Consider the following 27800-nt stretch of genomic DNA (forward strand, 5'->3'; position numbering starts at 1 on the left):
TATCACCTCAGATGCCTGGGTTCTTCGCATTGTCAGAGACGGCTATGCCTTGGAATTCGAAACTTTGCCACCCACGGGTCACATCCTCCACACCGACCCTTCACCGGAAATATGCGCCGAGGTCGACTCCCTTCTGGCGAAGGGCGCAATCCAGCCTTCTCCTTCCGAGCAGGACACTCGAGGTTTCTTCTCGAGATACTTTACGGTTCCCAAGCGGGGCGGAGGTCTTCGGCCTATCCTCGACCTACGGACTCTAAACCTCTTCATTCTGCCTTCAAAATTTCGAATGGTTTCAGTAGCCTCCATCCTCCCGATGCTCCGACACGGAGACTACTTCGCCTCTATAGACTTACACGACGCGTATTTCCACGTCTCGGTGCGTCGATCCCACAGACGCTTCCTTTCCTTCAAGCTCCTGGGACACTCTTACCAGTTCACAGTTCTCCCTTTCGGCCTCGTCACGGCCCCAAGGGTCTTTACAAAGGTGGTCGCCGTGGTGGCAGCGCACCTCAGGAAACAGGGCATTATGGTCTTTCCTTATCTGGACGATTGGATGATTGTCGCGTCCGACCCCTCATCCCTTCAAAACCACGTCTCACAGACTCTTTCTCTCCTGCAACGGCTGGGCCTTCAGTTGAATGTCTCAAAGTCTCAACTCCTCCCAACCACAGAGATCCGTTTCATTGGAGCTCTCTTCAACTCCATCACGGAAACCGCCTCCCTACCGAAGGACAGGTTCCTAGCCCTTCAACAGCACCTCTCCTCCTCCGCAACCGCAGGATCCGAGCCCACGCGGTCCAAGTTCTTCTGGGTCACATGGCCTCCACGGTCATGGTTACCCCTTTCGCCAGATTACGTCTCAGACCTCTCCAAAGATGGTTTATAGACTCTTTCAAACCCCATCGGCATCCGAGCTCAATGTTTCTCACGGTACCGAACCACGTTCGCCTCTCCCTTCGTTGGTGGCAGGACCCAGCGAACGTTTGTGTGGGACTTCCCTTCCATCCCTCCCTACCGTCAGTCACCATCACGACCGACGCTTCCAATTTTGCGTGGGGAGCCCACATGTCGTACCTCACCGTCAGGGACCTGTGGTCCACCCAAGAAAGGTCTCACCACATAAACTTTCTAGAACTGTTATCAATCTTCAAAGCCCTCCGGGCGTTTGCTCGCTTTCTTCCCCACAAGTCTGTTCTAATCCAAACGGACAACATAGTAGCCATGTACTACATCAACAAACAAGGGGGTACGGGCTCGAGAAAACTCATGGCTCTCTCGATGGACATTTGGCTATGGTGCATAGCGAGACACATTGTCGGCAGTTCACCTTCCGGGGGCTCAAAACACTCTAGCAGACTCGCTAAGCAGAATAACGACCTCCCCCCACGAGTGGCGTCTCGATCCCGAGATCCTAAAATCCGTCTTCGACGATTGGGGCTGGCCAGCTCTGGACCTTTTTGCCTCCCCCTCGAACGCTCAACTTCCTCGCTTCGGAGCGAGACTACCTCCAAACTTGACTCCGGGCTGTCTCGGAGACGCGTTTCTCCTCGACTGGACTCTCGAACCCGTCTATCTTTTTCCTCCCTTCCCTCTCATCTCGAGAGTAATAGAGAGACTCTATCTAACACCGACATCGGCCATCCTGATCGCCCCTGCATGGCCACGCCAGCCGTGGTATCCCACGCTACTCCGGATGTGTGCGGATCCTCCCCGCACTCTCCCAACTCTCCCTCATCTACTATCTTCGCAGAAGGGACAGGTCCTCCACCCCGACGTCCCGTCCCTACACCTGACTGCCTGGAGGATACTTCCTTAAATTCTCTCCACCCAGACCTGCAGGCCATCCTTCGCGCCGCTCACAAACCGGCCACATCGAAGGCCTATGCTTACAAGCTGGCAAAATTCCAAACTTTCCTTCGGGACCGACGCGTCGATCCCGCCTCTACTTCGATCCTGCTGGTCATGGACTTCCTACTTTCCCTTGCGGATCGTCAACTTTCTCTGGCCTCGATAAAATCCTATCTCGCTGCTCTCTCCTGGCATTTCCAACGTCAGGGACAACCCTCTCTCTTTTCTAACAACCTCATTAAGACCTTCCTTCGAGGTTACAACAACTTGCACCCTCCAGTTCAACCTCCGACTCCCGGATGGAGCCTCGAACTCGTCCTTTCTCAACTAGCTTCAGCTCCCTTCGAACCTATGGCCTCTGCAGACCTTCACCTTCTCTCTTGGAAGACTGCCTTCCTTATCGCTATCACCTCTGCGCGCAGGCCTTCGGAACTGGCTGCTCTCCGGGTGGACGAACCCTATCTTCGTTTCCACCACGACAGGGCTGTCCTTCGCCCGGACATCACCTTCCTACCTAAGGTGGTCTCTGCTTTTTACCTGAACCAGGACATAATACTTCCTGCTTTCTTCCCTAATCCTTCTTCTTCTCTAGAACGGAAACTCCATCTCCTCGATGTCAGGAGAGCCCTCCTTTTCTACAAGGACAGGACTAAGGACATACGTAAGTCACCTAGACTGTTTGTGGCTTACGCTACCCATAAACTGGGCGAACCACTTTCTTCCCAAAGACTCTCACACTGGATTGCTCAGACCATCGAGCTCGCTTATCAGCTGGCCAAACGCCAACCCCCCTCTTCGATCCGCCCTAGATCTACGAGGGGCCTTTCCACCTCTACGGCCTTCCTGAGGGGCGTCCCTCTCGACTCCATCTGTCGAGCGGCTATCTGGTCCACTCCATCCACCTTTGTTTCACACTACAGGATGGACTCAAAGAACCTCAAGGACTCGGCCTTTGCCAGGTCCGTCCTTTCCTCCTGCCTTACCTAATGTTGTTGCCTTACTCAAAACCAGTTTTCGGGTTTATCCTTCTTACAGGCTGACCGTTGTCATCCACCCCGTTTGTAATCGATGGGCTCAGGGATTCTTTAACGTAGTGCTTGTGTACTATACTTACCCACTGCACTGAAATGTATTTTTTTGAATACTTCTCCCTCTGTTTTCAGAGAATGAGTTTATGCCTACCTCTGTATTTTCTTACAGACTATTGCTCACTTACAATGTTGTGATTGTGTTCTGGATCCTAACAACAAGGATCGGTTTTTTTTTTTGCACTATATGCTATTGCATCGCTTCTTTGACCGTTGCATTTGCTTGTTTTTGCACCTTGTGCTCAATAGATGTGTTGTTTGGACACTAGACTGGTTATCGGGTTTGCTATCCCACCTACCTACACCTCAGCTTGCTAGTCTCCATTAGTGTGCATTCACAGAGTACACGAAGAAAAAGGACAGGTTGCTTACCTGTAACCGTGTTTCTTCGAGTGTACTCTGTGAATTCACAGAATCCCGCCCTTCCTTCCCCACATGCAAACCTCTCCCTTTCTCGCTGCCTTTGCGGCGTAGGAACTGGAGAGCGGGCGCGGAGGGCGCCCTTTATACCCTCCGGGAAGAGGGGCGGGGTTACCGCCAAATTTCAAACTTTAGCTTGGAAGAGTATCCGTTGGAGCCTGCGCAGGCGCAGCCTTCTCCATTAGTGTGAATTCACAGAGTACACTCGAAGAAACACGGTTACAGGTAAGCAACCTGTCCTTTTGAGCTTAATCACCTCCTTAGCAAATTGTTTTTCTCATTGTTTTAAACAAGCGGAGACAGGAAAAGAACCATTTAAAAGCCCCTATTTTCTAGATGGAAAGAAGAGGAAAAGGCATGTTTAAAAGCAAAAGTATGCATCAGGCTTGTTGCTCAAATATGCAAAGACACATTTAGTTGGGAAATCTGGCCCAGATTTTATTATTTTTGTTGCAGCAGATGAAGAAGTTAGAGCCTCTCATCATCTCATTTCCCCTTCTGTTCTCCCCTTCTTTCTGTACACCTGGCCTATATATTTACCATTACGGAAACATGCTTCACGTAGACGTTTCTTGTCAAAATCTACCTTGCAGGCAGATTGTGTCAGAGTCGAGTGTGATAAAAGAGGAATTAAATAAATGTTTAGTTTCTTCAAAGCCTTTCCTTACAAGCAGGTTTAATTTAGTTTAAGGGTGGGATTTCTTAACATGTCTGTGAAGAACTCTTCTAGTCAGATCTATGTATGAGAATATTCAAGCACATAGTTCACAACACAGGAATTTAGTAGAACATTTCCAGGCTTGTCACACCTTGTGCTTGTTTCTCAAAAGGAAGAGAAGATATGCAGTAAAGTCTTTGCTGCTATATACGACTGAAATGATATCTTGGTTGAATAGGAGCCTCAGACCCTGTGTTCTTCCCACATTACTAAAGCCACATTTAGAAAGTGTTGATGCGTTCCTCCCTCCTACTTCTCCACAGCATAATTTTTTTAGAATGCAGTAAAGATTAAACAAAATGGGGTGCACTAAAGATGGTAGTGCTCAATCTTTCAGTTCCTTTCCTAGTCACATTGAATTGACTTGTTTTAGTGTTTCAACTTACAGAACTTCCTAAAAAAAAATTTCATGGTAGAGCACATGCTTTAAATACACAATGTCTCTCCTGTATCTTCAGTTGAACAAGGATCAGATAGTGAATGATGTCAAACTGCTGCCAAGACCCTGGAGAACTAGGGATTAGAGATGTGGGCAGTTTTTGTCCTATTTGTTTCATTCGTGTTTCCATTTCATATTGTCTATTCGGATGGCACGAAACGGAAAGACCCCCAATGAAACAAAAATTGATTCAAAACGAAAGGCAGGCGGGAGCCAGTATCAGCTCCAAGCCTGCCGTTCGGATCGATCAGCTGTAGGCCTGCAAGGCCTGGGTGGGTAGGCCCAAAGCCTGCACCTGTAGGCCCAAAGCTCCCAGGCCTATTGGTGCAGGCTTTGGGCCTACACGCACAGGCCTGCCGGGGGGGGGGGTGTTGGTTGGGGTTGGCTGGGTCATCCTGCGCCTCCTCCCCTCTCCTTTGGTCCGGCTCCTTACCGGGTGTTTTAGCGGCGCTGGCTGGTGCTGTGGCCTTGGCTGGTGCCTCCCCCCCCCTCCGAAAACCCCCCCAAAAAACTAAAACAAATTTCTGACCTCTCGATTTTGGAAAGTCAGACGAAAACAGATCAGGGCCTCGATGAAAGCCGGGACACGAAACGGGACAAGATAGGTCCCAAATGCACATGACTACTAGGGATTAAGTGCCGGAATAAGCATTAATTCTTCTTTAGACCTTTTGCTTGTTTCCATATGATAAAAAGTCATTTAGCCTTTATACTAGGTTTACTTCCTAGAAGAAAATCTGTCCTTTTAATATTTAGCCATTGTGCTGGAACTGCACAAGTTCCAGATCCTTTTTGTCTGCCTTCCTCGCCCATAGTATTAGAGCAGTTACTTTTATGTTAGTTTGTGAGGGTGGAGTTTAGGAAAACCCTTCCTGCTTTGTGTCAGCCATTTCGTTTCCCCCTTTGCCTGAGGAGCCATTTTGTGTCAGCAAGTTGGCCACGCCCCCTTTTGCCTGAGGTAAAAAGAGCCATTATAGATCATAATCCACCAGGGAATTCTAGAGGCAGGATGTGTCTTCAGTAGGTCCCAGAGTTCCAGGCTTTGACAAGCCATTTCAAGTCAATACTATAAAACCAGTTTACTTCTAACCGGTTACTGTATAACCAGTTTTATACCTACGACCAGTTACTACTTTCAACTAGTTTACTACTTCGTTAACCAATTTATACTTTCAGCCAGTTACCTTTAATCAACAAGCAGTTAAACAGCAACTAGTTAACACCTTGGGCATAGGGTGCCTCAGAGGCCCCTGCACCAGAGACTGAGAACAAGGAAAATTGTCATCTATTCTCCTCAGAAACATCCACATCTGACAGCTTCAGAATCATTAAGTTATCTTTCAATTGGAGCCCCCAGTGGTGCAGTGGGTTAAACCCTTGTGCCGGCAGGTCTGCTGACTTGAAGGTTGAGTTGCTGACCTCAAAGTTGCTGGTTTGAATCCAAACCGGAGAGAGTGCGGATGAGCTCCCTCTATCAGCTCCAGCTCCCCATGCGGAGACATGAGAGAAGCCTCCCACAAGGATGGTAAAACATCAAAACATCCAGGCGTCCCCTGGGCAACATCCTTGCAGACGGCCAATTCTCTCACACCAGAAGCAACTTGCAGTTTCTCAAGTCGCTCCTGACATACAAAAAATCTTTGAAGTTTTAAATATGAACTTTGTTGTGGGGAAACCAACTTAGTGCCTGGGTGGAGTTAGACCCAACATCTGTTAATTATCATTGCCCTAAAAGAAGCAGTGTGGACATTTATCCTGTGGGTTCCTTGTTCAAAATGAAGGCATCCAGCATCCCCCAAGCTGACAGAAAGTTAAGACACTTTAATGCCAAAGATACCTTAAAAGCAGCTTGGGTTGCGACATTTTTGATCATTCTAGTAGCCAGTGACCAGTTGTGTCCTCAAGTGTTTAAACTTATATTGATATTTTTTATACAGTCCCGGAAGAAAGCCATTGCAATACATATTGATTGGAACACAGGGTGTTTTTCAAAATTGAAATAATCATCCACTGAAGATTTGGAAATTCCCCCTGTACTTTTTTCTGTACAAACAAGAACTTGTTCTTCATGTTTAACAATTCCAGTCTAACAAATTATTCAAGTAAATTTAGTGAACATATATGTTTTCCAGTATTTTTTGTCATTAAAGCTACCTTTTCCTCTCTTGTTTCTGGCCAAAGTTGGCTACCTTTTGGGAAAGAGGTGACAAAGTATAAAGCAATTACAGCTGTGACTAACACAGTGGTCTTGCTAATTTCAAATATGCTATAACAGAAGCTTATGTTATCAGAGAGAATAATTAGTTAAGCTCTGTTTTTTATAAATCCACAAAATCATCAAATTGCTCTCAGTTGTCCTTGGACTGTCCTCCAAAAAAGTTGCATCTTTTTGTTACCCCCTTTCTCATTGCCTACCTCCTTTATGCACTTAGACTGCCTTCAGACACCATGGAATCAATTCAAATTCATCACTTAGTTTAAATTCCCCTACACTTTAATAATTCTCAAATGAAGAATTAAGATAATAATACATCATTTCTCCTGCTCTACCAATAACTTTAACTATCCAAGTGACAAAGCATCAATCAAATTGACATACTGTTAGTATCAACTATTAAAATAAGTGTTAAATTAGGTCTGACATGAGGTGCCTCTTCCATTAAGGAAGATTTTGTCATTCTTCTTTTTCTTTTCCCTTACTATCCTTTCCCTCTCTTCTGTCCTTATCCTCTTCTACTTTGACAGGGAAATTTAAGATATTTTCCTTAAAACTAAGGTATTTTCACTTACTTTTTCTACAAGAGAAATATGGGATGGATGACTTGAGTTGTGGTGGCAAAATAAATACAGAATCCTTTTGGATACTGAAGTAGATCTAAAGTCTGTTGATGGGATCTCAAAGTTCTTGGTTTAGCATGATTCTACAGAAGAGGAAGAACAACAATAGGTCCAGTCATTGCACTTCCCTTCAGTGGCTATTAGTGGTTTTCCCAAGCAATTTGTCCCAAGAACAAAACTTGCTGATGGAAGCTTCATAAAGAGATAGATATCTTTCTTGCTTCCTAGCCTGTTTGTGTTTGCCTAGGTGAGAGGACTGAGATTTCTTTTTTGCCAAGAGATTCTCCCCACAGGTCTTATAGATTTGGTAGAGCATGTATTGTTTCTGTAGTGTAGTAGTTCTCAGCCTGTGGGTCCCCAGATGTTTTGACCTTCAACTCTCAGAAATCCTAACAGCTAGTAAACTGGCTGTGATTTCTGGGAGTTATAGGACAAAACACCTGGGGACACACAGGTTGCAAACCACTGCTTTAGGCCAATTTAAAAGCATGCAAAAGTTGCTTCAGTGGGACAGAACTGGCTCTGAATTGAACCAAATGGTGATCTAGAGATTGATAATGTAGGTGGGTGCTCCTCAGATATCTGAAATGAAACCCCCAGTAACAGTGTTTGCTTTCATTCTCTTACTGAAGCTTAGTCTAAGTATGTAATAGTGAATTGAATAATATATCATTGTCCCTTGGTACTTATAGCACTTTCTTCTTGGTTGCCTTTCCTTGTTTTGAGTATTAGATTCTTGTATACAGCACTTGATTTCTACTTTGACTGCAATGTGCCATGTGTAGTGATGCTCCTACTGTATTTCTTTGATTATAAGACCTACTTTCCCCCCCATATAAACTTCTCTAAAAATGGGGTGTGTTTTAGAACCGCAGGCACTTTTAAAATATATTATGAACTAGCTTAGGTGCCCGGATTATTTGAAAAGGACCTTGTTTGTTTTTGGATGTTAGGTTTTTTGGTCATATGTTAAGCTATATCGTAGAAAAAAACTCAGTATTTCCTGTTGTTTTTTATGAATATCCCCATTAGAAAATGCATAAGGATGTGGGTGAACTACAATTCCCCAAAATCATGGGTCAACCCACCCCAAACTCCGCTAGTATTCACAGATGACCATCTTGGGTCTGTGTGCCAAGTTTGGTTTAGATCTGTCACTTGCTGGGTTCCAGTGTTCCCAGAATACAGGTGAACTGTAACCCACAAAGCGTGCCAGTATTTACAGTTGGCCATGCTGGGTCTGTGTGCCAAGTTAGTTCCAGGTCCATTGTCGGTGCGGTTCAGAGTGCTCTTAGATTGCAAGTGAATTATACATCCCAGTCCCTACAACTCCTATAAATCACGGTGAATTATCCCCAAACCTCTCTCTCTTGTATGTTTAGTTGCTGTGTGCCAGAGGAAAGGGTCGGAAAGGCTTAAGGGAGAGGCAGTGGGTGGGGTCATGCAAATGGAAAAAGAAAGAACACTGGGATGTGCTCACTGTAACCTGCAATGTCCTTGGAGAGAGTGACTTCGTGGCTCCTCAGCACTGGGAACTATAGCCTGTTTGTGGAGACCAGAGGCTGCCTGTGTGAACGGACACCCATACCACATACACACATACAGATTTTCACTTTTATTATGTATATAGATAAAGCTTTTCTGTTGGTGGTCTTATAATCAACTAGCTGTGCCCGGCCACGCATTGCTGTGGCGTTGTCTGGTGGTGTTGGTGAGAAATTGTTGAGGTAGTGGTGGTATTGAATGTCTGTTGTATGATTGTCTTTATGTTTAGTATGCACACTGAAGTGTATTATATGGCAGTGTGGATTCAAGATAATATAAGATTCTAAATGGGTTATATAGCTGTGTGGAAGGGCCTTGAGTTTACACTGCCATATAATCCAGTTAAAATCTGATAATCTGTGGAAGAGGCCTAAGTGAGGCCTAACTGTGCCTGTCCCCTGGGCTGAGTAGGTTGCTAGGAGACCAAGTGGGCGGAGCTTAGCCTTCAAACTGGCAGCAATTGGATAAAAACTATTATTCCTCTCCCTGTAATTAGGACTTTATTTTTCTTTTCTTTTTGTTGTATCAACCTAGAGCTGTGAATGATGGGTTGTGTTGTCAAATTCCGAGTTTGGGGGGCCTGTAGTTTTGTTGTTTTGTCTGCTGCCCTGATGCCATCACTCTTTTATATATATAGATTGTATCTTAGAATTGAAGAAATACACTACATATCAGTAGTGAATATAAATAATTAATATGAAAGATGGGAAATGATCTGGTATAGCTCTATCAAAACTTCTCAGTCCGAAATGGGCTGGGTCAACTCTATTTTAAGACTTAAAATACAATAGTAATTAGCCTAACTTTTATATGCAGACTGACAGAGAGAAATTGAAGTTCATGTAATAAATACATCCTCCCTCCCTCTCTCCCTCTTTCTCTGTGTGGTAGAGTCATGGCTGCTGTGAAAAAACATTTTGGAGACCATTTGTGGTGATGTTAGAGCATTCCATTTGAAATGTGCTCATACCCTATAATCATGAAGTGAAAATGACAAAAGGATAAATGGCATGCTAATTATTAACAGTAGTTTAAAGTTTTCAATTGAGAAGGGTATTTTTCTATGTGTTCCTTTTTGGCAGAGTTTAATCAAACCCTTCCATTATTATGAGATGCATTTTCAATTTTTGACATCATTGTAGAGATCCATTTTGAGTTTGAAGCTGTGTGCATTAATGTACATATCTGTCATCTTGATTTTTTTTCTCATAAAATATATGCATAAGTAGCGCTGCTCTTCAGTTGCCTGGCACTTGCACTTGAAAGTTGAGAGCTACAAAACACAGAACCATGATTTTTTTTTTAAGCTCCTGGGTAACTAGTTATAGTTCTATTTTCATATTTCTGGTTATATTCTATCTTCAAAGAGAGAGATAATTGCTTTACTGTATTTCTACAAACTACTCGCACTTTAATTCCAACTCTGCACAGTGTTTGCTGTGGAAGTATTGTTTATATATTTCTTAATAACTTAATATGTATAGGTCTTCTCCAAACCTCTTTGGGAGAAGCTGTAAACTCCTATAAAAACCAAGGCTGTTTCCTTCAGTTCTATTAAAGCATTTCTGTGGCTTCTACTCACTCTACCCTAGTGTCCATGTAAATCAGTGGTTCCCAAATTTATTTGGCCTACCGCCCCCTTTCCAGAAAAAATATTACTCAGCGTCCCCTGGAAAGGGGGGGCGTGGCTTAGAGGGGTGGGCATGGCTTCTGCTCAAGAGGGCGGGGCTGAGCCTCTCCCCTAGTCCAAGATGCAGGGCTGGGAGGAGGAGGTGGGCGGGACCAAAAATGGGCCGCCAGGAGTGGGATGGACGGAGTTACGAACTCTGAGGCAGGGCTAAGCTTCTATCCCTGTCCTGCGGTGCCTGCCAGGACACGGGGCAGGGTTAGAGGAGGGGGCTGGGCCTCTTCCCAAGTGCCTGACAGGGCTGAACCTCTATACCCCGCCCCTGTGTTCTAACAAGCACCTCAGGGAAGGTATACAGAGGCTCAGCCCTGTCTCACGCTCTTGCCCCACCCTTTAATCCTAAAAGGCCTCTCAGGAGAGGTATAGAGGCTCAGCCCTGTCTTGGGCTCTTGGAAGGAGGCCCCGCCCCCTTCTCTAGCTCCGCCCTCTGTCTCCCAACAAGCACCTCAGGAGAAGTATAGATTCTCAGCCCTGTCTCAGGCTCTTGGGAAGAAGCCACGCCCACTCCTCTAGCTCCGCCCCCTGTGACTGAACAGGCATCTCAGGTGCTCAGCCCTGTCTCCGGCACTTGAGAAGAGGCCCCGCCCCTCCCCTGGCCCCGCCCCTGTGTCCTAATAGGTGCCATCACTTCCCCCCTGGATCGCTGCAGCGCCCACCAGGGGGCGGTAGTGCCCAGTTTGGGAATCACTGATATAAATGAAGAAGTAATTCATCTTGGAGTCTAACTATAATGCCCACGTGCTTGCTTATTATTCACTTCCAGAAGTGTGCAGGCAATGTTAACACAGGACTGAAACCCAAATTTCTCAATCATTTTCATTTTCTGCTTGTTTCACATACTGTGTTCTGAGTGAGTAGATTCCATCCTTATATTTGTACATCTATATCTAAAACAAATAGTACTCAAGAAATCTTGGGAACATATACCATGGATAACAAATTAGAAAACTACTGAAATTATCACAATACTCAGTAAATATCAAAGCATTTTAAAAGGCCTGGTAAGAGATGGCTCACACCTTTTTTTTTGCAAGCAATGATAATGAGAAGTGATAATGGCTGATGGAAATTCTGTTCACATTTTGGACCAATGCAGGAGAATTCTGTCTCCCACATCCATCTTGTAGGCTCGCAGTAGATTATTTCAATCTTCTATGCTATCACTAGCTGTGCCCAGCCACGCGTTGCTGTGGCTTAGTCTGGTGGTGTTGGTCAGTCTACATTAGGTTGTATTTATGCTGTGACCTCCACCCTTCTTTATACTCACATTAGTAGTAGTAGTATTTGAAGTCTGTTACCTTCTTCAATTTTTGTGTTGATTGATAATTACTTGAGATCCCTGTTGTCTTTGGTTTGTTGTTAATCGTGATGTCTGATTCTGCTGAGTGCGGTTTATATTTTTATTGTAGTACAATAGTCTTTTTTTGGCTGTGTAGGTGTTTTTATTATTGTTATTGTTGTAGTGGTCATGAAGATTGGATAAGTTAGATGCTACTGTATTTCTTTTTTGGAGGGCCAGTATAGCACTGACTGGCCTCTCAGCCTCAGTGCCTGGCTGCTTCTTGCCCGTGATGGTGTTGATTCTTATTGTTGTTGTCATTGCTATTATTGTAATTGTTTTTTTGGAGGCCAAGTGTGAATGTAGGGATTGGGGAGGGGAATGAGCACTGAATGGCCTTGTAGCCTCAGTGCATGGCTGATTCTTACCTGTGTAGGTGTTTATTATTAGTGGGTGAGTGGATGGATAGATAGAGTGGGTGCTCTCCTTGTTTCCTTTATTCCTATGCTGTTCCTTTTCTCTGCTCTGATCCTGAGCTCGCTGATAAGAACACACTGGTCAGAAAGGAGGGTAAATATAACCGGATCAATGGTCTTTCTCTCCCTTGTGCTCTTGGCCTTCCAGGCAGAGAGGGAGGGCTCTTGTCCTTCGCGTTCCTTCCCTTCCCTCCCTCCTTCCTTCGTTCTATCCGTCCCAGCCTTTCCTGACTGCGGAGCCATGGAACTGGGTCAGTGAGTTGGATGGTGGGGAAAGGGAGAAGGAAGAGGCCTCTAATTGAAATGCATGGACTCCATGCCATGGGGTGCTGGGATTTGTAGTTTGCATCCAGTCCAACCCCTTTCTTTTTGTCATGGAGGAAGACCCCACCCAAACCCCTCAGACAGATAGCCATCTGGTTTAGTTGTGTTGTTATAGTCACAGTGCGTTGTTGTGAGTTTTGTGGGTCCCGATTGTGGTTTTGTGGTGTGGTTTATTTATTTATTTATTTATTTATTTACAGTATTTATATTCCGCCCTTCTCACCCCGAAGGGGACTCAGGGCGGATCACATTTTGTACATATAGGGCAAACATTCAATGCCCATAAACACATCGAACCGAGACAGAGACAACAGACAGACAGACGCGGAGGCAATTTAACCTTCTCCTGAGGGGATGTTTGATTCTGGCCACAGGGGGGAGCAGCTGCTTCATCATCCACTCTGATGGCACTTCCTCACTTCCTCATTCCAACTTTGTAAATTAGTTAAACTTGCCTCCCCACTTTTTTATAAGTGGTACCTTATTTCCTACTTGATAGATGCAACTATCTTTCGGGTTGCTAGGTCAGCAACGAGCAGGGGCTATTTTTTATTTTTAATTGACAGGTGCTCACCCCACCACGGGCTGGCCCCAAACTCATGACCTCTTGGTCAGAGTGATTTATTGCAGCAGCTGTTTACCAGCCTGCGCCACAGCCCTGCCCGGTTGTGTTGTTACAACCGAGAGAAGGCTTTTGCATTGTGTTGCCAAGTTTCGTATTTCTGGGTCATTTAGTTGTTTAGTCACAATGCGTTGTTGTGAGTTTCGTGGGTCTGGATTGTGGTTTTGTGTTGTTACAACCAGGAGGCAAGGCTTTTGCGTTGTGTTGTCAAGTTTTGTATTTCTCGGGAGTTTAGTTGTGTGCCAAGTTTCGTATTTCTGGGGCGTTTAGTTGTGTTGTTATAGTCACGATGCATTGTTGTGAGTTTTGTGGGTCCGGATTGTGGTTTTGTGGTGTGATTGTGTTGTTGCAACCGGGAGGGAAGGCTTTTGCATTGTGTTTCCAAGTTTTGTATTTCTGGGGCATTTAGTTGTGTTGTTATAGTCACGATGCGTTGTTGTGAGTTTTGTGGTTTTGTGGTGTGATTGTGTTGTTACAACCGGGAGGCAAGGCTTTTGCATTGTGTTGCCAAGTTTCGTTTTCTGGGACGTTTAGTTTTGTTGTTATAGTCACTGTGCAAATAACTTTATCCTTTTATATATATAGATGGGTAAAGTTGAGTATTGTGCTTGAAAATGCAAACCTTTTTGTTTGTTGCCTGAAGAAAAACTTGAAAATGTGTGGCTAATTCCTGATGAACATTAAGTAGTAGAAGGTGGGGTTAAGTAGGATTTGCTGGAGTCAAGTAGTGTTTGTATATATTGAAGAGTATTTATGAGCCACATATGAGTCTTGGAAAAATCCCCTACACGTGGTATTAATTTCTAAGAGCTATGTGTGCAAATTCGTCATTTTTCTCCAACCTGAGAAATTTTCCCAAGTTGCACATTTTTGCTACCAAATACTAAACTCTCTTAAAATGCTTGTTTGGTGGCTGCCATTAAACTGGTTATTCATTAAATCAGTTGATGGGAGGAGAAAAGAGAGCATCATAGTTCCAAAAATTAAGATGATACTTTTTCTGAAAGCTCATCAAACTGAATGAAGCTATGTAGGTGTCATTATTAAATTGCCTATGAGCTCCTTTCAGAATGTGTTCAGCCTTGATTTTTTGGTCTTATAGTCTGCAGGCCCATGCCTACTCCTCTGTTGTTCTTTTTTAATTCCATCTTCCAGAAAGCAAAATGAACGAGAGGATCCAGATTTCATATGGGAAAGCACTGGAGGGATGGAGAGAATTTTAAGCCGGCAGTTGACTCACAGGAAATGAATGAAACAGCCTTTCTCTCAGGAACAGTGTTTTTCCTAAAGCAAAAAAATAAAAAAATAAAATAAAACCCTTAACCACATATATACAGTCCTTATAATGTAATTGCCATAATATTTATGTTGATGGGCTTCAGACACGTTTCTAATAAAGCAAAAGCCCTGGAAAAATAAGAAAGATTCAAAAGTTTCTTTTCGTGATGTAAGAGAAATGTTAAAGGCTATTCATAAACTGAACCTTAATTTTTGAGTACTGCCCCAAGTTGCAAAGTTACAAAGTGGTAAATTAATTGAAATGTTTTAATTACTTTTAATTCAGTTGATAGTATGTGTTAACTTGTTTGTACTTTTTTAATGTGAGCTTTTATATGTATCTGATTATTTTTCTTAGCCAACTTGAGATCCAGATCTAGGAAAAAGGAAGTAAATATTACTGTTATTAATAAATATTTTTATGTTTTTCCTGTTACCTACAGTGCATTATTCACGAGAACCTGGCTGGCTTGAAGGAACTCTTAATGGGAAAAAAGGCCTAATTCCTGAAAACTATGTCCAGTTTCTTTAGTATTCAGCCCTGAGTGCCTGGAAGGTGTACATGGTATCCATGGATTTCTTTTTCTTTTTGATACAGTTGCTCCTCTTGACTTCAATTATTTTTAATGATTGAGGAACTTGACAGGAATTGAAGACCTTCATCTGTGTAAGGATTAAACCCTTTGCCAAATAGGAGTTTTACAGTTGTGATTTCCATAATTTTATATTGGAGAAGAACGTGATTTACTTTTATAAAATGCTATTTTATGTTTGTAAAGAGTAATAATTATATATATATATATATCTGTGTATGTTTGTAAATTTACCAGAATCTTAAATCAAATGGTTGATTTATGAACCACCTTCCAGTTAAACGAAGATTGCAAAAAGTGTTCTTTCTGTTGTTCTGTTCTTAACTTTTGAGAGGTTTGAAGCACCATGATTCCAAATTGTACAGAAAAACCTTCCATATTGACAAATTATTAATTACTTAAACAGGTTACAATCTCCCCTTATTTAAATGGTGGGAAAGAACATCAGTTGAAACACACAGGAAGAAAAGACAAATGTGCCTTACCAATATCCCCAGTATGCAGATGATTTAATAAAATAGTGTGATTTACTGGTATATTAAAAAATTAAAGGTGTGTGTATTAATTGAGCTCCATAAAAATTCTGCCTTTTGTTGAATGGGAGCAGAATTGAAATTGTCTGAAATCCTATTGGTGTATTATGCCAGAGCAAAAGTAATAATGCCAGCCAGTTGTTCTAGAACAGTGGTTCTCAACCTGTGGGCTTTCAAATGTTTTGGCCTTCAACTGTTCTAGAGGGACACGTGTAGTCTTCTCTCACACCTTTGAGTTCTTTGTGGGGAAGTAATTGACTGTTGCACAAAAGAGGAGCTCAAGGTCATAGTGAAGCGTCTCTTTATAATAGGCCAAGTAACTATAGGATTCAATATAGCTAAGCTAGCTATATTTATGCTATGCTAAAATGTATAGAATCTTGCCCATAACCTTATCTGCTGTATATTTGAGAAATTTCTATCTACTGCACTGTGGTAATTCACTGTTTGTGATCATTAGCTGGTGGAAATTTGCTAGGTAGGCCCAAATGAGAGGTGAAAAGTCTTTGCTTGTATTCTCACCCCATAGGTCAAATGGAGTAGTTTGATGGTGGGAAGAGCCACTTTTCATTCAGTGGATTTAAAACTCTTCATGAACCCCTTCTCCACCATTATGGGATAGGGAAATATAAAATTATCCCTTTTGGAAAGTAGCTTGTGAGTGGGTGAGGATGAATTTTTGACAGAAATATAACAAGAATTGAACTGTTTGGATGGCACCTCAACTGTTTTAGGCTTTAAAACAAGTTGGGGACGTGCACTTGACTACATGTCATATCTAGTTTGTACCTGCTATTCACATAACTTTATGACTGATCAAGGTCATGTTATACACTGCTTATTTTCAAACAATCAGAAGAGTGGAAAGAATATCAAATGCTAGTTTTAAATCACAGTAATGCTACGCAAAAAGAACAAAAAGCTTAACACACAATTCATATATATTATTTTTCTGCTCTGTTGAGTCATTTAAATGCAACATTTTTACAATGGATTTTTTTAAACATTGGATTTTCAGGGGAAGTAATATTTAACAGAGATGGTAGAAGCACTGAAAGAGAAGTCAGGGACTTGCGCTGGGTAAATAAATGGTTGAAAGGGGTGCTCATGTTGCTGTTGCCATCTCTTTCTTCCATCCCCATTTCACTATCTGAACTAATGTACATACAGGATCTCCTCAAGAACCCATTGCCACAAGCACATCCCTAGATGCATGTGTGTTTTTCTGTGCAGTAGACTTAAAAACATACATGGTGATGTACTAAAGGGAAGCCAAGAGTTCCCTTCAGCACTCAGTTCTAGCTCAGGCTGCCACAAGGGGAGTAGATTATCAGCACTGTAGCTTGCAAGTCTCTTTAGGAAGATTATAGGGAGTTTCCCCAAGAGGCAATCCATTACAAACACTGGGTTTGCAGTTTATCCAAGGGGTACTGCCTTCCCCCATTCCATCCTATAATGGACAAATGAAGCTCACCAGACGGGCTTGAGGAATGCAGATTTTTTACCCAACAGAGACAGATTGCAATTATATTCATTTTGCTCTTGCTATTCAGATGTAGATTTGGAAGGCGAGATTTGAATTCCTATATCCAAGTTCATACCTGGTTCACACAGTTTGTATATGTTATTCATATTTTTTTTTATCCAACGGGGCAAATCTTTTTGCTGAAGGAAGTTAAACAAATGTCTGTTTTAAGATTGTATTTAATGTTAAATAAAAAGACAGTCAACTTTTTAATGGTACAAGATCTTTTCTTCTTTAAAAAAAACAGCCTTGTCTTTCTATCTTTAAAAAAATGATTGAAAAACATGTCACAGTTAACAATATTTTTAGGTTATTTTCTTTAATGAGAAGGTTTAACTGACAATCATTGTCTGTTCTGTTGCCCAGAACTATAAGGCCCTCGGAGTGTACACAAATTATTTCCAGATGGTGCAGTTGTGATCCAAACTAGTGCTATTTCCCTGGTCCAGCTGGAACTCACCCAGGCTGTGGGGCATTAATATAGTTCTTTGTGTCTGAGGCTATAATCTTTGCCAGATAGCTTTAAGGTGATTCTACTTGGGAGATCATCAAGCTGCTTGGAAATGTGACCAAAAACAGCACAGATGCCTGCGGAATAATGTAATGGAAATCAGGTTGTCTTCTTTTCCAACTGTTGCAGGGAGAAAGAGTATAGATAAAGTAAGGCATTATTAAACTCATCCCTGCCTTACAGCCTCGGTGAATGTGTGGCGTGGCCACTTATCCCTCTCTGAACATCCAGTGCATATGTGGGAGCAGTTATACTGGCCTATCTTCTGCCATAAAAACATAACCCTGATCACATAAAAGTGCAAATTATGTGGAGGAACCCAGAGACATGCATCCCCTTTCACAGTTGCACAAAAGGGTTTAAGGTGACCAGTTTATACAGACAGAAGCATAGTTGGGTCTCAGCATTAAAGGGCAATTGGATAGAACCACTGGAATAATCTTAAAGCAGAACTGCATTGAGTCCCCTATTCCTGCATTGTCCCTGATCATAGCCTTTTTACTTTCCTCATCAATAGAACTAGGTGCCATTCTGGCATATGCCAAAAAGTGATGTGGTGTATTTGACAGTTAGTTCCCCTTTTCTCTTGCTACTTCCTATGCTGCTAGGACAACATTAAAATATACATGCATAACTGGTTTTCTTCATCATGTGAAGGGCATCTGCTATAGTGATTTCAAAACGGCCAGTCTAAGGAATTTCATTGGTGATGGATAAGTAAATGCTTAACAGTCCTCTCCTCCAGCATGGACTACTTGGTTCTCAATAGTTTTTTTTCCTGGTGCTGTACATATACAGTGACTGGAATCCAGTTTAATTTCAACCCATTCAATCAATATTGATTCAACATACTAGTAAATCCAGCTAAGTCAATAGATCTGCTCTATTTAGGACTAGAAACAGAATTCAGGCCAGTTTGTGTTAGTGGGTATTCAGTGGGATGCCTGTAGTTGGCAAGTCCTCCCTATCGCCTTTCCTATCATCATAATGTGCCTCTTCCTGGTTATAAGCAGTGGACTTCTCTCAACTTACATGAAGCTTTGATATCAGATGGTTCATGAGATCTCTTGCCTCTTTCTGAAAACAAATGGTTCTAGCACCAAAAATCTCCACATCAAGGCGAATAATCGCTTTACCACAACCTGGTATGAAGACCAATCTGTATTGATGGGTCTTCATACTCTTCTCAATAGTATTCTGAATGAACATGGTTACAATGCTCTTAAAAGTAGATTTTGGTGAAATTTCATGGCTTCATATTAAATGTGTCTTCCATTCTGTAATGGTGCATCTATTCTATTTCTCACAGGCCCGATTTAGTGACTCCTTAGTGTTTTCAGTGTTCAACTATATAGAATTTTTTTTTAAGATGCAGCCCCTACAGTGTTCAGTTGTGTTTGTATCCTAAAAACTTTCCCATCCCCAACCCATATTGAGAAGCATGTCATTTTCTACAAAACTTGTCAAAGCAGCTATTTTTGGATATATTAGCCATCTGGTGCTAAAGAGAAAATGCAATTCAGGCAGTCCCCAAGTTACGAACAAGATAGGTTCTGTAGGTTTGTCTGTAAGTCGGAACAGGTACATATCTGAAGTTGTGGTGTAGTGTTCGTTTTGCTGATTCTGCCCCTGTTCAGAAGACTTCATCTCACTTTCTGTCTCTGTAAGAATTGGAGTTCAAGAAATCTGGCTTGTTGTGGAAACAAGGATTGGTGATAAAGCTTCAGTTGAGACCACCTTTCCCCATAATAACTGTTTAAGAGTGACTTTCCCATCCTGGGGGTAGATTTCTCTCACTTTTTGTTGTCTCATCCTCGTTCTTAACTATGAGTTGTTTTGTAAGTCAGAGGTTTGTTACTCGAGGACCACTTGTACTTAACAGTGGAATCCTATGCATGTCTGTTTAGAAGTAAGTGCCACTCAGTTTAGTGGCATGTACTTCTATGTTAGTGGATATAAGATTACACCCCTGATGTTCTATATTTGCTACAATTAGGCACCAAAGATGTTGAATCATTCCCCATTAAACATTTAAGTGAAATTCATGTGCACTGGAACCGAATGAAATGATTTATCGTCATGATCCTATTTACTACAAGGCAAAAATGTAGAAGAATAGGAAATATAATCATTATATAAAACTCCATCATATGCCTAATATGTTTCAGTTAAGAGCATCTTTCCAAAGAAACAGATGCAGCATCAAATTAATGTACTTGATATGAAAGCACAATGAATACCTGTAAACATTTTAATTTGTGTATATTTGTATCACTTATAAAAATTATGCATGTAAAGACATTAACATAAAGGCCAAACAGTAATTTTCTATTTATTCAAAAAGTTAAACATACAGAAGCAAGCCCCTAATTATTAATGCATCATTATGCATAGATGTTGTTGTTTTACACCCGGCTGCTTTTTATTTTTCATCCAGTAATATAATTAGGACACAATGCACCAAGAACTTCTCCTGTACAAGTACTAAGTTCCCAGTAAAGGTGCTTTTCCCCTCCATGGCTCCGAAACGTTTCTCTGAATATCCTGACATTATCATGGTTGCCTGTCAGGCCATTCACCTACAAGATGAGATTGGATCCAACCATTCCCCTCTCCTCCCTCCTGCTAACAAAAAATGTCACATTTTAATAGACAGTTAAAAGTGCATTAAATGTAGAATGATTTAAATTCATAAATGTTTTAAAAAGTCAGTGAAAATACCACCCTGTGAATTAGATTTTTGCATTATTGATTATAAAGTATATTTTATTAAGATTTTGATATTGCAAGCTTTTAGTCCTTTTTCAGTTTTGTTCTGTGCAACAAAGTGGTTACACACTGCAATGCAATATTATTCTTGAAATACTCACTGCAGTAAATTAAAACTATTTTACATTTTTAAACTTATGAATACAATATTTTTGCTGTATATCTTCATTCAGTCATTGCCATAAAATCAGTACACTCAATCAACACAATTTACCATTTTGACATATCGATGTTTTATCTTATTTTGCAGGAGACAGATGCCAATATCATTCTAAAGTACAATGTACTCCTGAAACTTTCCTTTTTCATTAAAATTTCATTTCAATGATTTCTAAGCAATAATCAATGGTTTCATAAAACAGGTGATTAAAGGAAAGGGTTTATTATAATTTGCTTACAATTGTTTGCAAAGACAGACATATATTTTGCATAAAGATATAAATTATTTTAAAACTAATTTAGTGTTTTACGTATGACATTTCTGTGAATTATGAATTTTACCAAACCATGATTAAATGCAATAAAGTACGGAAATAAGAGCAATCAGACAACACAGTGAATTGGGACAGACATTTAACAGTGACATTTTCTTTAAAAAAAGAATATGGCTTTAATATTTTAATCAGGCAAAGTTACGTAGAGATAGAAAAAATGTAACCTTGTTAATAAAAAAGCATACTGCATTTACCACAAACCTGGATAATTTGAAATTCCAATTTCAGTATTTTTTTAAAAAGCAAATGAAAGAGATTTGTAACCACTTTATAAACAACCACTCTGCATGCTGTGTATTTTTGTCCACTTTACATGTGCAGCTTTCATGTTGCTGTGCAGATCAAAGGAGCTGATGTTTTTGTTAAGATTTCCAAATCTGAATACAATAGGTTGAATCAGAAAGAAGTGGAAATCAATGTGACAAGATAGTCATGACTTAGAATCCACTGGATTAGGTTCAACTCGGTTTGTCAGGATCCCACCCATTGTATGCTGTTATTTTATCTATTGATTCTGTTTAAGTATATAGATTTTTCCATTTAATGAGATCTGTGATTTTAAAAGACAAGTGGTCATGTTTTTATCTAGTTACGTAGATGGAAACACACATTCACATTTAAGAAACTTGAATGCATTGTGACTATGGAGAACTTAGGATCCAAAAACCTATTTCTTGAATATGGTGTACAGAAAACTGTTTTTTAAACCTCTTTCCAAAAACATTTAGGATATGTTGGGGGGTGGGGGTATGTTTGGCCTGGGAAGTGGTGTTCTCCACTCTGCGCCATCCATACTTATACCTTGACTAAATCTATTTGAATCCCAACTTTGGTTTTCAATACTTTTCAATTTTCTTGAAAATATGCAAACTTTAGCTTCACCCAGTTTTAGACAAATATAACTTGGGCAATAATCTCTTTATATTTGTGTTTAATATTTCAACGCTCATACGAAAATATTCTATAATTTATGATCTGATTTTCATATTGTTTATAATATATATAATAATTCTGCTTTTTCTAATTATCATTTTATATGATAATTTTAGAGAAATCCATATTTCAAGGCTCCTGTCAGTATTTGTTGCGAGTAAGGACTAATTTCAGAATGTTCTTTGGCTTACTAACCAAGATGGCAATCCAAGGCATAGTGACATGGAAATTGTTTTGAAATCAATTGAATGTAACCTTCATACAAATCTGTCTCCAAATTATTTTCTCCAAGTTTGTCAGTACTGTAGTGCTCTTCTTTTCCATACTTTTTATACAATGACAAATTTGCCTGTTTTCTCTAACTTCCTCATTCAGCTCTATAGTCCATTTTTATAATTCACTTTTTTGTGGTTCACATACATTCCAGATTAAAAAGAAAGAGGGACACAGATTTCTAGCTTTCTCTGCTGTCCAAAAAATCAGGGACACAGAAAGTTGCAACAAGAAGTGCAATTCCATATACAGTACTCAAATATAAGATCCAAGTTCACTTAGATTTACTCCCCAAACAGTGAGCATGGGACTTTAGCTTATGTGTGCTGGATCATAGCTTCTGAATTAAACATGTTGGCAGTGGAAATCACACTTCATCATGGGGCTGACACGTCTTTCAGGAGATTCTGAATACAATGCACCAGAAAGTTGTCTGGACCAAGCACCACTGAAATAAATGGACAGCCGTATGCTTTCACAGCTTCATTTACCGCAGTGTGATTTCTACAGGACATCTTGGAGGATTGAGCTCTTTGTAATTCATCTTGATAGGCGAAATGTGTATAAAGCTGGAAACGTAGCTAGAGGCATGGACAGAGCTTAGAAAAGTTACATTTTTCAAGTTCCGAGGCATAAAACAGAACTCAAATGTGCTAAAATAGTAAAAGCAACAGATAAAAACAGAATCAGAAAAAGGACATGGATGAAAACGGACAGAAAAGGGGAGGTTCAACTGAAAATGGTTATGGGTGGTTATTTACAACAGACACTGTCAGTTGGTAAATTAGATATGATATTAAAAAGGCACAGCTTTCCCTTTCTTAAATACACTGTAAACGGTTCATTATGCATGCAGAACAATTCACTTTACAAAAAAAAATTACTTTGTGTTTAGACAAAAAGAGTAATTAAATAGTCTCCAGCAAAATAGAATTCTTCCAAAAATACTCTTCCCATTCATCCTATTAACCATTAAAGATTTTTAGGTTTCATTTACAAAAGTTCCTTATACCATTTTTTTCAGGTCCTTCAATTTATACATACAGCAATGTACAGTACAGCAAAAGACTGCAAAAATTATTGGTAAAGCCAGCACAATATATACTATAAATTTTAACTGTGGCATTTGTTTTAACATCTTATCCTTTCAAGTTAAATAATAAATGAACACTTAACACAGTGTAGATCATCTATGATGGATAAAATGGGATAACAAATGCCGCAAGTGAATATACCAAGATTATTCCACATCAAACGCTCCATTATATTTTACACATCCAGGGATCTGTGTGTTTGTGTGTGTGTGTGTGTGTGTGTGTGTGTGTGTGTGTGTGTGTGTATGTATAGTACAAGAATTAATGCCCCATATTTACTTTTGTTTTATGTGCAAACCAATGGTAAGCTTTTAAAAAGTTCATATTAGTCCTTGAACCCTTTGAAAACAAGCAAACAATACCAGAAACTACATGGCATATTTAAAATGTTCATTTCTTAAAATATCAAAATCAAAGAGTTATTTGACTAGATATGGCTTTTCATCCAGAGGAACAGGAACATTTTTGTCTACATGTTGGGGGTTCAGGGCAATGGTTCTCAAAATATCTTTACGACTTTGTCTCACCAAGTTCAGATAAGATGTCCTTCTGTCCTCCAAACCCTTCCTATGATTTCAGACCATTCAAATTGTTGAACAATTTTGTACAGCATATTTTAAATGTGGTTTCTTGGGTCCTTCAAGGATGTGGAATAGCACAGGGAAACTTAAGGCAAAGTTCTTTTTTCTCCCATTAAGACATGTTCAGTCACTTCCTGTGGAAGTAGAGGGGCTTGGCATTCCCAGATTCCACTTTGGGCAACTGGTCACTGATGATTTCTACCAACATGGCGGGAAACTCCACTTTCAGAGCTTGTGACTCTCGGAAGGTGTAGAAACAGAATTCCAACAAATCGCTTACAAGCTGAAAAAAATAAGGGGAAAAGTCAGGACCAAGTGTTAAAACAAGGATAGAAAAATATTATTTCCATGCAAATTGATATCTGTAACAAATAAGTATTGGTTGTGATTCCATAAAGTTTGGGAAGGGGTGGCATCTTCAGTGGAGCTCCCATATTCCAAAATGTAGTTTACCAAACATGATAAAATAACACCATTTGTATATCCCCAGTTCTTTTATCGTTCAAATTGGGAACATTTTAGTGTCATGCAGGCCATTTAGACAAATGAAAATTGTGGTTGTTCCAAAATTAACAATCATTAGATTAATAGTAAGGTAAAGGTAAAGGTTTCCCCCCCGACATCAAGTCCAGTCATGTCCAACTCTTGAGTGTGGTGCTTATCTCCATTTCTAAGCCTCCATGACTACATGGAGCACTGTTACCTTCCCGCCGGAGCAGTACCTATTGATCTACTCACATTTGCATGTTTTTGAACTGCTAGGCTGGCAGAAGCTGGAGATAACAACTGGAGCTCACCCTGCTCCCCGGATTCGAACTGCTGACCTTTCGGACAGCAAGTTCAGCAGTTCAGTGGGTTAACTCGCTGCGCCACCAGGGGCTTCCTAGATTAATAGTACTAGTACTATAATCAGAATCTTCAAAAGCATGGATGGTTTAAACTAGAAATCAAGAATGTATGGCCCTTCAGATTGTATTGGACAAGATGCCCAATCATTTGAACCTAATGTCTGTGTTAGCTAGAGCTAATGGACGTTGGTACCCCAGTAGTTTGAAGTATTTATGGTTCAAATTTTCCCCACACCTGGTTCAAGGTCTCCAAAGGATTATACTTTCTGTATTGTTTTCAGTTGTATCCATTACAATATACACACACCCAATGATGAAGAACTCACTTTTTGCAAAATATTTTTCTGCTCACTTTCTAATTAATGAATTACACCAAAAAAGAAAAAAACCCCAAGAGTGTGTAATCTAAATATTTTTTTTTAAAAAAACTCCATTCAGAAACACACTATAACGTGAAGGCATTTCTAATTTGCCTTTGTAGTTTTCCATCAGTTTAACTGCCACTTAATAATAATTATAATAATAATAACAAAACTTTATTTTTCTATCCCGCCACCATCTCCCCGAAGGGACTCGGGGCGGCTAACATGGGGCAATGCCCAAAACAAAAGCAGAATAAAACAATTACAACGAATATCAAAACAAAAACAATGATAACATCAATCAAATAAACAACATTTTAAATACAATAAAACACATAAAACCAGAAAAATGGGTAATGATACAACATCAACCACTAAAGATAAAAGGAGTCGGGCATATAAAAAACACAATAACCAAAGCTTTTAATAAAGTGCATAATCAAGTAATATGGGATAAGGTAAGGTAGGAAGGAAGTAAAGTGTTAAGAAGTAACACTTCAGTTGCTGCTGCAACTCAGAAAAGGAGAGAGTGCTCGGTTTCCCAATTAATTAAGCGATCATGCAGAAACGCTTCTCTCTGCTTTGACAAGACACTCCCTCTCCCCAGGCCCCACTGGGAAATGTCACGGTTCAGAGTTGGGCATGCCTGACCACAATAGAGATTCAATACAGTGAACTCCCATCTTCCTAAAACATTTTACACTAACATGCTATTTGTTTTCAAAAAAATCTTTTAAATAAAGCATTCTTTTAATAACACTTATCGCAAAACCGCAATGCGAATAAAATAGACCAGCAATAACAGGTTTAGTGGACACAGTGCAAATAAGTGGGGGATCAAGCTTGGCTACAGATTCAGGCACATGCAACTGGGTTACCAGGAGCAGACCTTCCTGCCCCCACCTCCTTGTAGCAGCCTCTACACTTTCAACAAATGCAAGCAAAGCTTCCAGTTCAAATAAAGCTTTCCCTGCTGAAATGGATAGGCCACAGTATGGAAAACAGAAACTAAATTATCAGTCATAAGCAGCTTCTGAGTACAGCTCCATGGGGGAATGCCTTGGGGAAAAGAGAAGGCTACCCAGTGCATGCACCAAAATCTGAACTTGGTCCCTTTTTGCTATCTAGTTGACTAAACAAACAATGATGGGGAGCAATAAGCCTCACTTGTCTGGATTTTTAAAAAATAATCTGAAATCACTTGTTTAAGTGAAACTGCATGCATCACCCTGGTTCTTCATATCTGTCAGAAATTATATTTATGCTTAACATGATTTCTTGTCTCGAAACCTATTCTGGAATACCAGCCAAAGACTTCTTTTAAATGAAAAAAGAAGGAAACACTTTCTGTAACCCAAAGAAGTGTGAACATGAGAAGACAGGACTAGGCTAGGAACAGTATATATTCTGCTACACAGCCACAGAATAGCATTTACTGTATATACTCATAAATGAATTGACCTTGTTTTAATATGACCCATGGATTAGTCAAGTGTTATCTATGGAGAGGGGAAAGCACCAATGCTGCCTCATTGGACAAGCAACCCTTGGCCACTGCCATCATTTCCCAGCCCAGGCATTTGAGAAAGTCAGACGTGTTGCTATGGTGGAGAGAGTAGAGGGGGTCAGTGCATCTTTGAGGTTATTCTGGGGTGGACAACCTTGCGTTTCACCACTCAACTCTCGCACACACACGTATTAGAATTAAGGATGAGACCTTGTGGGCCATCCAGTCCAACCTCCTGCCAAGAAGCAGGAAAATCACATTCAAAGCACCCCCGACAGATGGCCATCCAGCTTGTTTCAAAGCCTCCAAAGAAGGAGCCTCCACCACACTCTGAGGCAGAGAGTTCCACTGCTGAACAGCTCTCACAGTTAAGAAGTTCTTCCTAATGTTCAGGTGGAATTTCCTTTCCTTAAGTTAGAAGCCATTGTTCCGCGTCCTAGTCTCCAGGGCAGCAGAAAACAAGCTTGCTCCCTCCTCCCTATGAGTCTATAAGGTAGCTTAATTTTTTTTTACCTTTTTGGTACTTAAAAAAAGTTTTATCTTACATGTTTTAAGCACATCTTTTTAATGTGGGGAAAAGTGAAACCTTTCCCCGAAGAAAAGTACTTAAAAATACCCAAAAAAAGCTCAATTCAAGCTGGTCAAACTATTCACTGTGCACCTTTCCAGCAAGGTGAAGCTTAAAACAGAGGAGATGACAGCGATACAAAAATTTAACGAGTGCCAAACTGTATTGTGAGAAGCTCCTCTCATCGGGTGCACTTTCAGGATATTATACCTTTTTATTTCAAAAGGGATCAGCCTTTTTATGTTTCCCACTGCTACAGGAACAGAATAGGTTTAATTGTCTACTTTGCTTGACATTTCTCTGCATGAGAAGCTTGATTCTCAATAGCATCTCCTTTCCCTGACGAAGGGCAGGCAAGGGAGCAAGGCAGGAGAGAGCACAGAGACACCAAGTTGAAAAGAAGAAATGGAGGTTTTGACAAAGGATGTCCATGAGATTTCTAAAAACTGTTCTCTGATCCACAGGATCCCACCAAACTGTCCCCATTGCCCGCTATAGGAAGAGTCATGTTCAGAGGGGTTTTCTATAGCAGTCATCACTATGGAATGCTGCTCTGGTTTGGTGGCATGAAGTGTAGAAAGACATGCGCTTTGGAAAGCATTAGCAAACTTTTAGGAAGAAACAAAAACTGCAGTTAGTTTTTGTTT

The 27800-nt window shown here is 40.8% G+C and overlaps 2 protein-coding genes across 8 annotated transcripts in view; one reads left to right on the forward strand and one right to left on the reverse strand.

Moving 5' to 3' along the window:
* Positions 1 to 17426, forward strand: part of arhgap10 (Rho GTPase activating protein 10) — a 154794-nt gene extending 137368 nt beyond the window's left edge. For both annotated transcript variants that reach the window (XM_003221688.4, XM_062980958.1), the window contains one exon: positions 15006 to 17426. In XM_003221688.4, coding sequence (XP_003221736.1) covers positions 15006 to 15094 — 89 coding nt within the window. In that variant the 3' untranslated portion in view covers positions 15095 to 17426. The remainder of the gene's footprint in view (positions 1 to 15005) is intronic.
* Positions 17427 to 20031: 2605 nt separating this feature from the next.
* The window catches only part of nr3c2 (nuclear receptor subfamily 3 group C member 2), a 180603-nt gene continuing 172834 nt past the window's right edge, over positions 20032 to 27800 (reverse strand). For all 6 annotated transcript variants that reach the window (XM_008111996.3, XM_008111994.3, XM_062980956.1 and 3 more), the window contains one exon: positions 20032 to 24151. In XM_008111996.3, coding sequence (XP_008110203.1) covers positions 23996 to 24151 — 156 coding nt within the window. In that variant the 3' untranslated portion in view covers positions 20032 to 23995. The remainder of the gene's footprint in view (positions 24152 to 27800) is intronic.

The sequence above is a fragment of the Anolis carolinensis genome, chromosome 5 (genome assembly GCF_035594765.1).
Source record: "Anolis carolinensis isolate JA03-04 chromosome 5, rAnoCar3.1.pri, whole genome shotgun sequence".
Lineage (NCBI taxonomy): Eukaryota > Metazoa > Chordata > Lepidosauria > Squamata > Dactyloidae > Anolis > Anolis carolinensis.